At 54.5% G+C, this 13,810-nt stretch overlaps 7 protein-coding genes across 7 annotated transcripts; 4 read left to right on the top strand and 3 right to left on the bottom strand.

Annotated features, from left to right (window-relative positions):
* Positions 1–329: 329 nt before the first annotated feature.
* N7482_002143 (uncharacterized protein) lies at positions 330–3,538 on the top strand (the record flags this gene model as incomplete). Its single annotated transcript, XM_056684268.1, has 4 exons — positions 330–751; positions 838–949; positions 1,003–1,352; positions 1,414–3,538. The coding sequence occupies 4 exons, from the start codon at positions 330–332 to the stop codon at positions 3,536–3,538; spliced, it is 3,009 nt and encodes a 1,002-aa protein (XP_056547874.1).
* Positions 3,539–4,719: 1,181 nt separating this feature from the next.
* Positions 4,720–6,355, bottom strand: cp9 (putative serine carboxypeptidase; the record flags this gene model as incomplete). Its single annotated transcript, XM_056684267.1, has 2 exons — positions 4,720–6,059; positions 6,124–6,355. 2 exons carry the CDS (start codon positions 6,353–6,355, stop codon positions 4,720–4,722), a joined length of 1,572 nt encoding a protein of 523 aa, XP_056547873.1.
* An 886-nt stretch (positions 6,356–7,241) lies between these two features.
* Positions 7,242–7,538, bottom strand: N7482_002141 (uncharacterized protein; the record flags this gene model as incomplete). The annotated part of the gene is made up of 1 exon (XM_056684266.1): positions 7,242–7,538. One exon carries the CDS (start codon positions 7,536–7,538, stop codon positions 7,242–7,244), a length of 297 nt encoding a protein of 98 aa, XP_056547872.1.
* Positions 7,539–8,050: 512 nt separating this feature from the next.
* On the bottom strand, positions 8,051–8,230 carry N7482_002140 (uncharacterized protein; the record flags this gene model as incomplete). The annotated part of the gene is made up of 1 exon (XM_056684265.1): positions 8,051–8,230. The coding sequence occupies one exon, from the start codon at positions 8,228–8,230 to the stop codon at positions 8,051–8,053; it is 180 nt and encodes a 59-aa protein (XP_056547871.1).
* A 36-nt stretch (positions 8,231–8,266) lies between these two features.
* N7482_002139 (TCP11 family protein) lies at positions 8,267–10,294 on the top strand (the record flags this gene model as incomplete). The annotated part of the gene is made up of 2 exons (XM_056684264.1): positions 8,267–9,211; positions 9,275–10,294. The coding sequence occupies 2 exons, from the start codon at positions 8,267–8,269 to the stop codon at positions 10,292–10,294; spliced, it is 1,965 nt and encodes a 654-aa protein (XP_056547870.1).
* An 827-nt stretch (positions 10,295–11,121) lies between these two features.
* N7482_002138 (uncharacterized protein) lies at positions 11,122–12,324 on the top strand (the record flags this gene model as incomplete). Its single annotated transcript, XM_056684263.1, has 1 exon — positions 11,122–12,324. The coding sequence occupies one exon, from the start codon at positions 11,122–11,124 to the stop codon at positions 12,322–12,324; it is 1,203 nt and encodes a 400-aa protein (XP_056547869.1).
* Positions 12,325–12,612: 288 nt separating this feature from the next.
* Positions 12,613–12,873, top strand: N7482_002137 (uncharacterized protein; the record flags this gene model as incomplete). Its single annotated transcript, XM_056684262.1, has 2 exons — positions 12,613–12,696; positions 12,733–12,873. The coding sequence occupies 2 exons, from the start codon at positions 12,613–12,615 to the stop codon at positions 12,871–12,873; spliced, it is 225 nt and encodes a 74-aa protein (XP_056547868.1).
* Positions 12,874–13,810: the final 937 nt, after the last annotated feature.

Here is a 13,810-nt window from a genome sequence, read left to right as displayed (position 1 = left end):
GAACGACACGGCCCTGGACTGAACCACCTCAGCATTCCCGGCAAGAACTGCCATCTCTGACGGCTCCCTAGGCCGTTGTGTCCGACCGTACCGTTCTCCGCCGCCTTGAGCGATCGTTTCCCCACACCCGCATCTCACCGTCCGAATAATCTGCCACCCTTCGAGACCACGTACCCGTCGACGATGTTCGGTTCATGTCCGCGCACCATCTTATTTCGGTCTTGGTAAACCCTCTGGCGATACCTGGTGGTCGATTGCGCATCTGTAAATTGACTGAGCACTCGCCCTGCCTTCGCCGTTGATTCATACAAACCGCGCCCCTCCGTACGATGCTTTCCGCCATGACCCGGCCAGAAGACACAATTCGGGGGCCACGACCCTACCGCGGTGAAACCGAGGAGGATGACGGCGAGAAAGGGCCGACCGAGTCTCTGGTCCCGCCTCCGTTGTCCTGCAGCGAAGGCTCGCCGTGCACAGAGGATGATGGATCGAGACCGGGCACCGCGATGAGCGACAACCCTGGCAGCGGTAGCAGGCAAAACCCTGGCCAGAAGCTGTTGACTCACGAGGAAACAATCGAGCTCGCCCGCCGCGCAGTGGATAGCGGTATTCAGGATACCAAGCGATCTTTGGCAGGAAGCGAAGCTGTCACCGATGTCGTCAAGCCGAAGTTGACGATCGATCTGGGTCATTCCCACATTGTAAGGATACCAGAGCCAGTGGTGGACATCATCAAGGATGAGGTAGAAAGGTAAGCTGTCACTTTGCCGCCTTAGACGCTTCACTCCGAAAGATTGGACTTCGGCATCCGACTAACTCATTCCCCGAAACTCTTAGACTTTCCCTGTCAAACAACCACCTGTTCCATATACCCTACCGCTTTGCTGAGTGCTCTCATCTTCGGTATCTTAATATCCGAGCGAATAACTTCCGTGAATTCCCTAAAGGAGTATGTACGAAAGAGCTTCTGGGCTTGGTTAGTTGATACTGATTTCAAACTAGGTTTATAAATTACCTTTACTGGAGATTCTTGATCTTAGTCGGAATAAGATCAATGCTCTTCCAGCTGAGATCAACAAATTGAAATCGCTACGGGTGCTTTCCATTATGCAGAACCGGCTGGACGACCTACCAGTGGGGTTGTCCGATATGAACAAGCTTCAAATCCTCAAAATCGCAGGAAACCCATTACGATATCCTCTCCGCCGTGTACTGGAAGCGTCAGAAGCTGACATTGCACCTGCCATGACCGACAATGAAAAGGAGGTTGCTGTCACCGCAGAGCTAAAGAGATTCCTTAAATCTCGACAGCAAGCGACGACTCCGGAGCCAGAGAGTAGCGGTGATGGAAGGTACGTTCACACGCGAATCATCTGCGCAAGAAACTTAAAGCTAAATTTGATCCGAAATAAGTGACATTATATTCGATACACCAAAGCCCGCGCCGGTTAAACGGAAACTGAGCAGTCGATTTCCAGTCATCCCAAGCACCGGTGATGGCTCTGCTCCTTCCTCTCGATCTCCATCCATCTCACGGCCGCCACTAATTCCGGCCAAGTCACACTTCCGAATGGCTTCTGGCCAACAACCTGCCGGTTATCATATGCCTGGCCTCCAGCGGCCCGGTGTAACACCTCACTCTGTCAACGAACGCAACCGAAGCAACAGTGAGGGCATTATCCAAGCATCTTTTGCAGCTCGCAACAAGCGTATGGGCGTTATCACTCGCAAGAACACTGATCTTGGAACGTTGGATGAAACTCGGCCATACCGAAATAGTCACTTGCGTGGACTCAGTCATGGTTCTGTCCTTCGAGCACACCAGGCAGCATCAACTCCTGCTAGCGGCAGCAGCTCTTCAAGTCCCAGTAGCCCAAGGGATCGCCGACGCGTACGGGATGGCTGGATCAACCGGATGTCCAGTCTTCCGGAACATAAAGGCGAGCGCGGATCCGACGAGCCCATTATCGAGAGCGCCAAGGGCATCCTATTTGCACTCTTCCAGTTTCACTCTCACATCTCTACCCTGATCAATGTCATCAAGCACGACGACACACGGCGTCACAGTCTCGAGCTGGTGTTTTACAATGCGTCCACCCATGTCGATCGGCTCAACGAGGCTCTTGAGAATGCCGAAACTTCCCTACCCGAAGATCCCGATTCTGCACGGGTAGTCACAGAAGCTGTCAAGCGAGAATGCGAGACATGTATCATAGCCTACACTCACGTTGTCACACAGCTGCGCAATAGTGCTGCGAAGATCGTTTCCAACGGCGACTCGCGGTATGTACGCTCCCTGATGCTGATGATGTACGGTAGTCTGGTGGAACTACGGAATGCCTGTGCTAGCCTCAATGTCCCGATGCACCAGCCCCAAAAGCGTATCTCAGCTCCCAAGCCACCGGTCTCGGAGCCTGTCAAAGGAGCTCCAGGTCCGGACCGATTCCAGCGATCCATGGTCACTCCAACGAGGGATCCAGCTCCTCCGACTCGGCGATTGCGAAGCGATACTACCATCCGCCATCCCCAGATGGCGATGGGTGGACCCTTGTCTTTGTCTACAACCACCCATTCAGCAACTGGGTCTCCTGGCTTTTCTACTCCGTCCTTCAACTACGCTCGCAGTCGATCCAGCAGTCGATCCAATCTGGTGAACACTTCTGTGCCATCGTCATTGGCGACGCCACGCTCTGGGGAGGCGTTCCCTCCTATCCCAGCATCAGGCGGAATGCCTCGAATCAACCCATTGACTGGGCTAGATGAGATTGAGGAAGAACGGATTTTTGAAAAGATCTTCTACCAGCTCACGTCGGCGTACACTTCTGCGCTCCAGGCCCTCCCACTGGCGCGGCGACAGTTCTCCCGATGCCTCGAAGTGGCCGAGCAATCGCGCGACTCAGAAGGAATTCAGATGCTCTGGAACAACCTTATTCGCCGGTGTCGTTTCTGCCTAGAGGTATCAGAGGCTCTGGGAGTCCGTCTTTCCACCATGAAGGTCAAGGAGCCGGGCGGTGGACTGCGCAACCAGCGCGAGTTTTGGCAGCTGTGCAAGACCTTTATGCAATCCTTCGTGGATCTTGTGACCGACATGCGAGAAGTGCGCAGCATGCAGTTACTCCCGGGGGACGTCATCGTTATTCTACGCCCGGTCCAAAAGGCCAGTCGAGAGGCGGGCCGTTTGGTCGAGGCATCTCCTTGGTCATATCTCGCAGATATGGCCCCAAGCAATGCGCCAAGCGGCTTGTATGGACCACCGCTACAACCGCCGCACCCACATTCGCAGCACCAGACTTCAGTCTCGACGTCGGCCATCGGGTCTCACCCGAATGCGTACCAGCTAGCCACCGGTATATCCCCTCAGTCAGTGACTGTCCCAGCAACTCCACTGAGCGCCGCGCTCGGCCCCGCCGCGCAGGCCACCGTACCTTCCACGCCAGCGAGTGCATACAGCGATAAATTCTTCGAGGGGGACGTCTTCCAGCGCGCAGACTCACTCCTCTCAATGCCAAACCAAGCACCCTTCTTCACTCGCCGGTGAGTGGGCGCATGGCCTGCGACGCCTCTAAGCAGTCAAGCCCGGTGGCCCTCCCAGGGCAAGCCTGTATTCGGCCTGATTTCCACCTCATCTACCACTTACCCCGATCTCATGATGATACGAAGCGAACTCACGTGTCTCCTAGCCTGGAATGGAACTACTTCCCCTCATGGGGGACATTCTGATTCACGTCATTTATCTGTTGCATACGGCCCTCTACATGTACTTTTGTCTCAAATTAGCGGGAATCCTAGTCAATCTGCCTTTTTTTCGGGAAGCATGATGAATCTGTCGGATTATATACGGTGTGGCTATTTCGTTTCCGGTTGATATCATCCTAGCGTTTGGGCGAGAGGCCCTTACCTTTATTTGCTCATAACCAGCTCGATCATACTGTAGATCATGTCATTCGTAGGTATATTCTGCCTTTCTAGAAATAACAGGTTAGTCTGTCCTGAATTATTGACGGGCTCATGCGTTGCACAGCCTTGGCGCGCCTCGTTTGTCCCGGCCAAGCCCACCCCCTGATTCATCATGACTCACATTGGCTCACAGTGAGTATAGATTGACAGCAGTTGGATACATACCATGTAATATCATCTCATAGTGATATTTTATGATGCATTTTGACTTTCCATTTTGCTTGTGTTTTGTAGACCATTTTGTCGCGGAAATGCTTCATCGGCAACGGGCCGGAATAGACCCTCGGAGATAGCACTGAATCTTTGAATAGAAATTATAAATAACAAGCAATATCGTCCAGGCTGAAAGACAATGAGAGAGTATCCATCTTCTCTTCGTGGCATTCTCGAATTGCTATAAATGCCACTGGCATCATTAGGACCATCTAGTCCAGGCAGTAAGTACGAGATATCCACGAGGTATTTCCACACTCAGCACCAGCACTACAAAAAGCAAACTCCGAGGCAATGACGAAGACTTTTACTAAAGCCAGAAAAAAAAGATATATGGTCTATTATCTTGATGTACTTTTGTTGTCGACATCGTCCGATGGCCTCTTCCCGCTACAGCCCATGATCACCACCACGTGTATCTATGATCATTACTAACAAATAAACCATGAGAAATCCAGTAGATCAAAACCATAATAGAGACTATATCTGACTCGGTCAACATTGCCCATTTCGCATACCCCTTCGGAGGCCTCAACCTGCCACCACGCATCAACCTTTTGCTCCGACCACCACATCCCGCACATACGAAAACATCTCGCGCGGCTTGTTCGCAAACACACTATGCCCCGCCTCACGGAATAGATGATACGTCACACCTCGCTCCTCTGCCCAATACCCCGCCACACCAGCGGTCGCATTACCCTCATTAACCTCACCGGACTGCCACCCGTTCACCCCATCTACAGGCGCAGCATTATCTGCATAAAACAGCCGCTGGGGGCCTATCCCGAACCCCTGCGCACCCCTCCATGTCATATTCTGGATAGACAGCTCTGTGCCGATATGGTTGAGAAGCATATCCCACTCACCATTGTAGATATGTAGCGAGATGTTATGCTCCGTCACCAGGGCCGGCAGGATCGTGTACGCCGGCGGCACGACTGACGGTGCACCCAGCAGCGTGCCCAGGATCGTCGAGTTGCACGCGCTATATTCCCTGTGGCCGGCAACGTGCAGGGCAGCCTGGACATCTGGGCGACTGAAGTACGTCCCCATAAGGGCCATGCTGTCGACCGTGCCGCAGTCATGGTGGATGTCGTAGACGTCGAAGCAGGGGATGCCCGTACCGCCGGCGGAGGCAGCATCCATGTAGTCCAGCGCAGTGGAGTATGCCGCACAGGGCCCGTAGCAGGTCGAGTTGAAGATGGAGGTGGTGACTTCTGCCGCCGTCGTCGGGGATATGCTGCACGAGGCCTCGATCACATCCGTCATGTCTCGCCGGCGGCGGTAGTTGAAGTCCTCCGGATTCCCTGGGATGTTGATCTTGCCTTGGGGCGGGTAGCTCTGCGCTTGGGCAAGGACGTCGTCGAAACCGCAGGTGCTGTCTGCCGCGGCGAAGACGGAGAGTATGTCCTTGGGTAGCTTGAGGGCCATTGACTGTGAGTGCATGTATGCCCCTATTGTGACGGAGGACATGGCGGCTGCGTTGCCCCAGGATCCGTCACCCAGAGACAGGGAACGGATGTTGAGTGGGTGCGAACTGTTTCCCTCCAGTAGGGCGGCGGCGAAGTAGGGTATGTAGATACCTGCGTAAGACTCGCCCATCAAATGGATCTGCTTTGACTGCAAGTGCGGGAAAAATGCGAGAAAGGCGTTCAGCCATGCCACAAAGTCGGCGGTCACCATGTCGTTATTGCGGACTGGGTAGGGACTACTGGCGGTCGAGAACCCGGTGCCGACGGGTTGGTCCAGGTAGAGAACATGACCAAGCTGGGTCCAGGAGTAGGGGTTGCGCTCTAGAGCAGTCGAATTCGCGAGGAAAGAGACAGGCCCGTTGCCGCCGGTTAGCCCTACGAGGGATGAGCAGCCCGGCCCGCCGTTCAACCAGACTATATTGTTAGCATATCGTGTTAATGAAGGAGCTTTGAAGTTTAGTCTTGCTGGGCGACTTACTGATGAATGTATCATCATATGCTTTATCTTCAGCTTCAAACAGCCAGAAGAAAATCTCATTCCCCTCTTGCCTCCCCGGTACTGGCAACCGTCCAGCCCAGCTAGTCGGCAACACCGGACCATCTGGTAACGAGCGAACTTCGAACTGAGAGGTGCGCGCAGTCTTGAAAACTGGCAAGTTTGGAATCGACCATAGGAACTGAAAGAAAAAAAAGAACAGCGTGATATTCATCGCGGCGCCGGGGCTATACCGATACAACTAGGACTTGTCCAACAGGGATAGCCGCGATGGATGGTTTGACCGCAGATCGAATACTTGATTTGAACGGCATGAAAATATATGTCGATATTGGAGACTCCATGAGGAATGCATGGCCTTTCTTTTGAATCCTCTGAGCTGGGGATGGGCGACCAGGCTCGCCGGGTAAAGTTCTTATTGAGCAAAACGCCATCCTTCCTCAATCTGGTGTCAATAGGACGGATGGTTATTCAAGGCGGCAGGATGACCGCATGGGCCAAGGCTGGACTTGAGACCCTCCATCTTAGCCCAGAGGAGGAGTATAAAGAGGGCTCACGCGACTCGCATTGCGGAGATGAGGTCTTCGGCAAGTCGGACATGTCGCGGGAGAGGTTCAGTGGCGGTGGAGTGGTATAGAAGAAGGCTTGGCATGCCTGGTGAATCGGGAACATGAATCAGGCCACAAGGCATGCAGGCCACAAGGCAAGGACGGGCACCACACTCCGCATCCGACGGGCCCCACTTTTCCCATCCCTGGTTTTGCACGGGTTTCTGACTTGCTCACTCGCTGCCTTGGGAACTTTCGATGAGTCTCGAAGCTCCACTCTCCACACCTGCGGTACCCCGTCTTCTGTACTTCGTTTTTCGACTGTTCGTTCACCCAGATCCGTTCAGATCCCCTTCCCCTCAGCAGATCCCGGTCCCATCACCAAAGCGGCTGCAGTTGTCCACCGCGGAGCCAGTGGTTCACCGAGAAATTCAGGGCGAGTCCCTCACGTGGCCAGTGCGTCTCAAAGTGAGGCGTGAAGGGGGTCTGAATGTCTGGACGATGAATGGTTAATGGATAGTCGGGAAACCCTAAGTTCGGCCCTCTCCCGAACTATACACCGTTAAAGGGGCAAAACCAAACAATCCATCGAGATTGCCGATCCGCACGATCGGGAATGGGAATAGGGGATGCGACTCGGATGCTCTTCTGAGGGTCGAGGAGGGACTGGAAGCGGGTAGCAGCAGTCTCCTTGGAACCCTTGGAATGTGAGCTCTGATCGTCCCTCTTGCCCCCTCCCTCAGAGTTGCTCAGCTCCTCCCACGCTGTGCAGTGGACGCGGCCGATCGTGGATGCTTGCGTCTGCCCGAATTCAGTCAGTCGAAAACGTTTGTCCTCCCGGATGTACATCACCACGATGCTCCTATATCAGGCCAACCCGGTCCCTTTTTCAATCCCCCTCGCCTTTTTTGGCGTCTTTCTCTCTCGCGCACTGCTGATTTGCTCTGGACACCCAACCTGCCCAGAAGCTGACTCCTCCTATTCTTCGATGCGTTACTAGTGTTGGTCGGCCGACACATCCAAAACTTCAAGCCCGCTCTCTACGTGGACGGTGGCTGTGATCCCGATTCACCCTGCTGCGCTGTCTGTCAGACATTTGAAGACACCCACATCATCCATCACTCCGCAGACTCAATCGCCTTCAGTTCAATTGCCCGTTACCATCACCACGAGGCTGATCACCCGCAGATCCCAGGCCCATCTGCTGGCTCCACCGCAATTGACAGCTCACTCGCATCACTTTTGTCGGCAACTGGGATTGGCTGCCTGCCTGAGGCAAACAGGGGGCGCGTGGGAAGAAAAAATAAATTGTAAGTTTGAGGCACATAGGGGCTGGACCGCTATTTTCCATTTTCTTTTCCTTATTGCCCTGCTTTTCCCCTGTTTCGCTCCAACCAAGTGCCCTTGCCGGTGCGCAGTGGGCAGGGGGTTGTTGGCGTAGGGCTACAGCCTTCGCCACCACCGACCACCTCCTCGCCGCTCTCGCCGTTCTCCCCAAGGGTGTCATTATCTAACGCCGGGTACAGAGAGACGGGAGACATCTGGGAAGGACAAGTTGCCGTCCCTTCCCCTCATTGATGGATCTTCAGGGGACTAAAGAGGCCCGAACGCAGGAGGAGGGTGCCGACGGCCCGCTAGATGCTTACGGCGCTGGCAGTGGCCGTTCAAAAGAGTATCATAAGAGCGATGGGCGCGATGCTCACAGCCATGAAACCCCGTCGAATGTGCACCCTCTTCGCCGCCGCCAGCCACCCTTCTCCTACCCGCCTGGCACCCGCCCGCCCACCGCTGCCCCGGGATCGGGATCGGGATCGGGATCGACCTCCCATGCTACACCCCGGCCCCGCGAGCCGTCGCCCTCCCCGGAGGCTATCAGCATCCCGCAAGCACTCGGCCTCGGCTCCCGCGACCAACGGCTCCTCTATAAGGCCCGCCGATATCCGCCTGTCACGAAGCGGACACTCAGCGAGCTCGATCTGCCCTGTATCATGAGCAACATCAATCTCCGCATGGACGCTAACTTCGACCGCGACCTGCACTTCAAGCCCGACCTAGATGGCGAAAAGGGGAAGCGCAAGCGGAAAGACGCCGCCGACTACTGGGATTCGATGGCCACGGAGATTGCCATCTACGCATACCGCGCTGCAAACCCGGATGATGACGTCGATGAGAAAAGTTCCCGGGATAGCAACTCTAAGCGCACATTCGAGCCCCGGCTACCAGCCATGTTTGAAACGTTGCAAGAGGTCATAAAGACGCTTGTTCCGGAGCGCGATCATCCTAGCGTCACGCAGAATCTCGAGGTATCTTTGCTCATGCAGCAGGTCCGGAAGGGCGTGCTCGATATGGTTGCGCTGGCGACGTGGATGGCAGCGCTGCTGAAAACGCATTGTGCGCCGATGCGTGATGAATGGTCAGATCGGATGGTGGAGCAGATCACCGAGGGCTCGCAGTCGCAAGAGCCGAAAGAGATCGTAAAAGGATTGCAGACATTATTTGCTATTTTGGAGGCAATGAAGTTGGTAAGAATTACCTATACCTACACAAACTTCATTCTGTATCCTGTAAACTAACCGGCTGTACAGGACGTGGCTAACCACCAAATACGAACGTTCCGCGTTCTTCTTATTGAAGACACTGTGCCTTTCTTGCAAGAGTACTTCGAAGGCAAAATCAGCCGCGGCAGCTTCCAAGTTGAGCCCGCCCGGCTCTGGTACCTTGCAGCGCGGGACCGAGCCCATAAAGAAGACGAGAAGAGTCCAACTGCGACCCAATCAGACGACACCTTCAAGCCACTCGAGGCACTGTTCCGCGGTATATCAGACCGGCTGCTCCAGTTCCACCCACCAGAAGACTTCCCCGAGACATTCCTTTTCGACTCAGACCGGCTCTGGCAGCTGCGCTCGACGATCCAGAACCTGATTAACCTCGAGATCGCATGGTATATCTTCGAGTCATACGTACACACGCAGAAACGCTATCTCTCTTCCCGCGACGAGACCTATTCCACTTTCCGCTCGCGGATCTGGTCGCTCATGGAAGACGAGCTATGCTCCGAGGGGCGGTGTGCCACCCCAGACGACGACCCTGATCTGCGGGGTAGCAAGCGCTGGCTGCAGAACATGCGCTGTATCGCGCTAGAAATCGCACGGTTTGCTTGTGCCGCGTGCTGCCTCGATGTCGTCGTTGCTGATGAGGTGATCTCTCCAATCGAGGCCGCCCTCGAGTGGCATCTGTCCAACGAGTCCGAGCTCTTCCGGTACTTTCAGAATGCTATGCGCGAGAAAGTTCTGGCCGCGACGCTCGCCTCCGCACGGAGATTCCTCCCCCTCTCGCCGCTGGCTATCTGCGAGTCTCAGCGCACGGTGCCACCGCCGCCCACCGCGAATGGCCCCGCCCCAACCATTCCGTCGTCTACGGCTAGTACACCCGCCGTCTCGTGCTCATCCTCGTCGCAGTCCATGTCCGCACAGCAATACGACATTGAGCGCATTGGCATGCGCCTTGCACACATGGGCGTCTTGCACTGGCGCGTATGGGCTTCGCTACTATATTTGCGGGATGGGGCCGCTGATGCAAACCCCAATCCACCGGCGTTCGTATAGACATCCAATCCTTCACATTTACACTTTCTTTTTTTTTTCGCATTGGATATCTGTCGTCTGTTGTACCCACTGCTTTTATCTTCTATCTTCTCTCCGTGTTTTTGATTTGCTTTTAAGCGCTTTGCATCATCGTTGGCTAGGCGTTTTCCACAGGTACAGAGCCAGGCAACAGCACCGAGCAAGGCATTTGTTGTTTGGAGCCGGAGTCTCCTCCGATAGGACATGGAATTGGATTTGGCTTGATCTGGCTTGATCTGGCTTGTCATTGTGCGTTAGGGAAATTAGACTATGGCGTTATTTGGTTCATCTTGTCTCCGTGTCCGTCTGTCACTTTCATTGATGCTTTCAGCTGGGTTGTCTATTCGATCCCAGAAAATGTACACCAAAATGAACCCAGCAATCAATATGGAATCAGATCAGATCAAATCAAATCACATTTTCCAGTGTGCATATGTGTGACATCAACGGTAACAGGTACAGTAATTCTACATCGAACCCGGTCCTGGTAAGCCCCCGACGCGTGCGGCAACGCGGCCCGTGCATCGATCCGCACGATCGGCGCCACCACCCTCCGACCCCGGCCTATCCCCAAACCTCCATTCCATAAATATCTCCCACGCACTCGTCAACCCATTCCGGCGCACACACTAGCCGGGGCCATTGCGTCATCTCCGCAACCCCAATCCTACCTTCACCCATCATTGCCATCTCCACCCACTTCTTCCGGAAAGGGCAAAACGAAAACATCCGCCTACAGCTCCACCGCGGCAAGCAAGCACATTGCACATTGCACATTGCGCATTGCCCACCCTACACGCTGTGCCGCAATGCGCGCTCCCGCACCACACGCCTGGCTCGCGCCGCTGAAAGTCGCGCAACTCCAGCACCTCGCGCGGGCGACGGGGATCCAGTCCTCGGGGACGAAGAGCGCCCTTTTAACACGCATCGAGACCGAGCTCCGGCAGCAGGTGGCCGTGTCATCGGGCGAGAAGGGCGATGACTGGAGCGTGCTGAGTATCGATATGGGGATTCAAAATCTCGCGTTTGCGCATTTGCGGGTGCCGAGGGGTTGTGTGGCGTCGACACAGACGCCCGCGCTCTCGAGGCCGGTCCTCACGGCGTGGCATCGGCTGAAGGTGTCGGAGATTGGGGGTCTGGATTTGGAGGGTGGCGGTGGGATGAATGTTCCTGGAGTCAATGTGGCGGGATCTACGCCCGAGTCTGGAGCTGAATGCATATCCTCTACCTCTGCATCTACTTCTGCATTTACATCTACATCTACATCTACATCTACATCACCAACAGCATCAGCCAAGAGCATCGCCACACCAACATCCGCCAAAGAAACATTCTCGCCAGACCTTTACGCCGCACTCGCCTATACACTAATCACATCCCTTCTTACGGCCTACAGACCCACTCACATCCTAATCGAGCGCCAGCGTTTCCGCTCCGGCGGCGGCAGCGCCGTGCAGGAGTGGACGCTGCGCGTCGGCGTGCTGGAGGGCATGCTGTACGCCGTGCTGCACGCGCTCCGGCTCGAGCGCGGGGCCGACCTTGCTGCCGTCCAGGTGCACGGCATCGAGCCGAAGCGTGTGGTGCGGTACTGGGGGGACCTCGATCCTGAGGCGGTTGGGGATAGTGTAGATGGGGCAACGGCAAAGAAAGGCAGAGTTAGTGCCAGGGAGGTGAAGAAGGCAAAAATTGACCTTGTGGGACGGTGGCTGGGCGCTTCAGTGGAGACGGGCGCCTCGACCGGGGAGATGGAGTTGGTGCTGGGGGCGAAGGGGGATGGGAAGATTGATCTTGCGCAGGATCGGCCTGCGCTGCGAGAGCTTGCGGCTGCGTATTTGAGAAAGTGGCGGGGCGAAGGGACGAGAAGGACGCGCTCTGCGGGGGCGGTGAATGATATTGGCAAGCTGGATGATCTGGCGGATTGTTTGCTGCAGGGCGTCACTTGGGTGGAGTGGCAGGTCATGCGGGAGAGGCTGGCACGGGAAGGGGGCCTTTCACGGTTGGAGATGTTGTGATGATTCCCTGTACAAATTATATCTACTTGTAAATAGTCCGCTTTGTATGTGTCTATGACTGAAATCGATACTCCTAAATCCAGTACCTAAATCACCTAGAAATATATTATCATCTAAAAAATAGAGGCATACTTCAGGTGAATCCGGGTTATATATCTTTCTCTCTCATAATAAGAGGGGTCGGGATAGACTTTATACTCTCGGGCTAGCGAACTACACCAAGCCAGATTCCATCCGGCGCGAGTACTACGATATATCAGCCCTTTCCAACCTGAATCTCGAGGAGCCATGGCTGTGACTGTTGCGGCAACTGCTGAAGGACCCTGGCCTAGTACGACGCCCACGCTCTCGCCCACGCCCACGCTGATCCTGGTGTCATTGTCCCCTTCGTGCTGACCTTGATGATAGCAATGGCATGTGATCTATTGCCCGCTGAGCGGGCCCATGTCCGCGGCCGAGCTGGCACGCGCGATCGGGCTGCAAAGGGAGTGGGAGCAGGTTGCGATGGAGTCTCTTTCTGACGAGGACGAGGACGATGTCGATATGTGATTGTCAGAGGGTCAAGTGGCGATCTGTCACGATGTGGACACGACGAGCAAGCATCGATGGTCCAGCGGAGCGATTCCTTGTCCGAGTATCAAACGAAGCTTGACTGCAAGCAAGAGGAAAAGCTCGAGCGTAATAGAGGGATCAGAGCAATGCGGGGCGGATTTGATGCCTGTGTCTGCCGTTTGAGAAGCATTAGTTTTATCTATATTTTCGCAAACCTGACATTTTTAGGTTTGCATGATTTTCGAATGGTAGGATGGAGAAAGGGGGTTCATGCTGAAAACTTTGTCTTCTCATAGGTTCCATCAACATTTTTTGCTCAATAGAAACTGGGCCACCGACTGGATTGTAGAAACGTGCTGCAGGCCGTCTCCCACCATCAAGATTATCTACACCGATGTTTCGGCAATCAGGATTATGGCAACAGTCCCCGGGACTGGCTTGACGTTGAGGGTCTTCTCTCCATGACCATTAACCGATCATTTATTAACACCAACGGAGAAAGTCAACACCAGCAAACTTGCTGAATAATATCCCCGTCGTGGGGATGCTTCCACGGATCAGCGATCGGCAAATGATCGACAGATCCGCCGGGGGCTAGCTAACCTTCCACAGCCTTAAACACACGCCCGCATCAACATCTATAGCCACAGCTCCCACTAGTTGTCTACATCCTCGCATCCCACAAAACTCAGACATAGCAAGCGCAAGCTTAAGACACAACCACAAAGTTAGATTGCATTTGCCTATCTCAGAGATCACTCTGAAAATAAAACCCCAACCTCTCTAATTGAGGCCCATAAAATAAGAATTTTGTACAGAGAACAGATGTCGCCCTGGAATCGATCGTGCACTGCACACATCGGTAAGAGAAAGAGAAAACACATAGAAATCAAGACCCGTCTGATAGCAAGCGTGTCGCATGCCGGTTGTAGAT

The sequence above is a fragment of the Penicillium canariense genome, assembly GCF_028826845.1.
Source record: "Penicillium canariense strain IBT 26290 chromosome Unknown utg000001l_segment0_segment0, whole genome shotgun sequence".
Taxonomy (NCBI): domain Eukaryota; kingdom Fungi; phylum Ascomycota; class Eurotiomycetes; order Eurotiales; family Aspergillaceae; genus Penicillium; species Penicillium canariense.
Note: the sequence above shows the minus strand (reverse complement) of the source record. Positions and strands in the feature narration are given on the sequence as shown.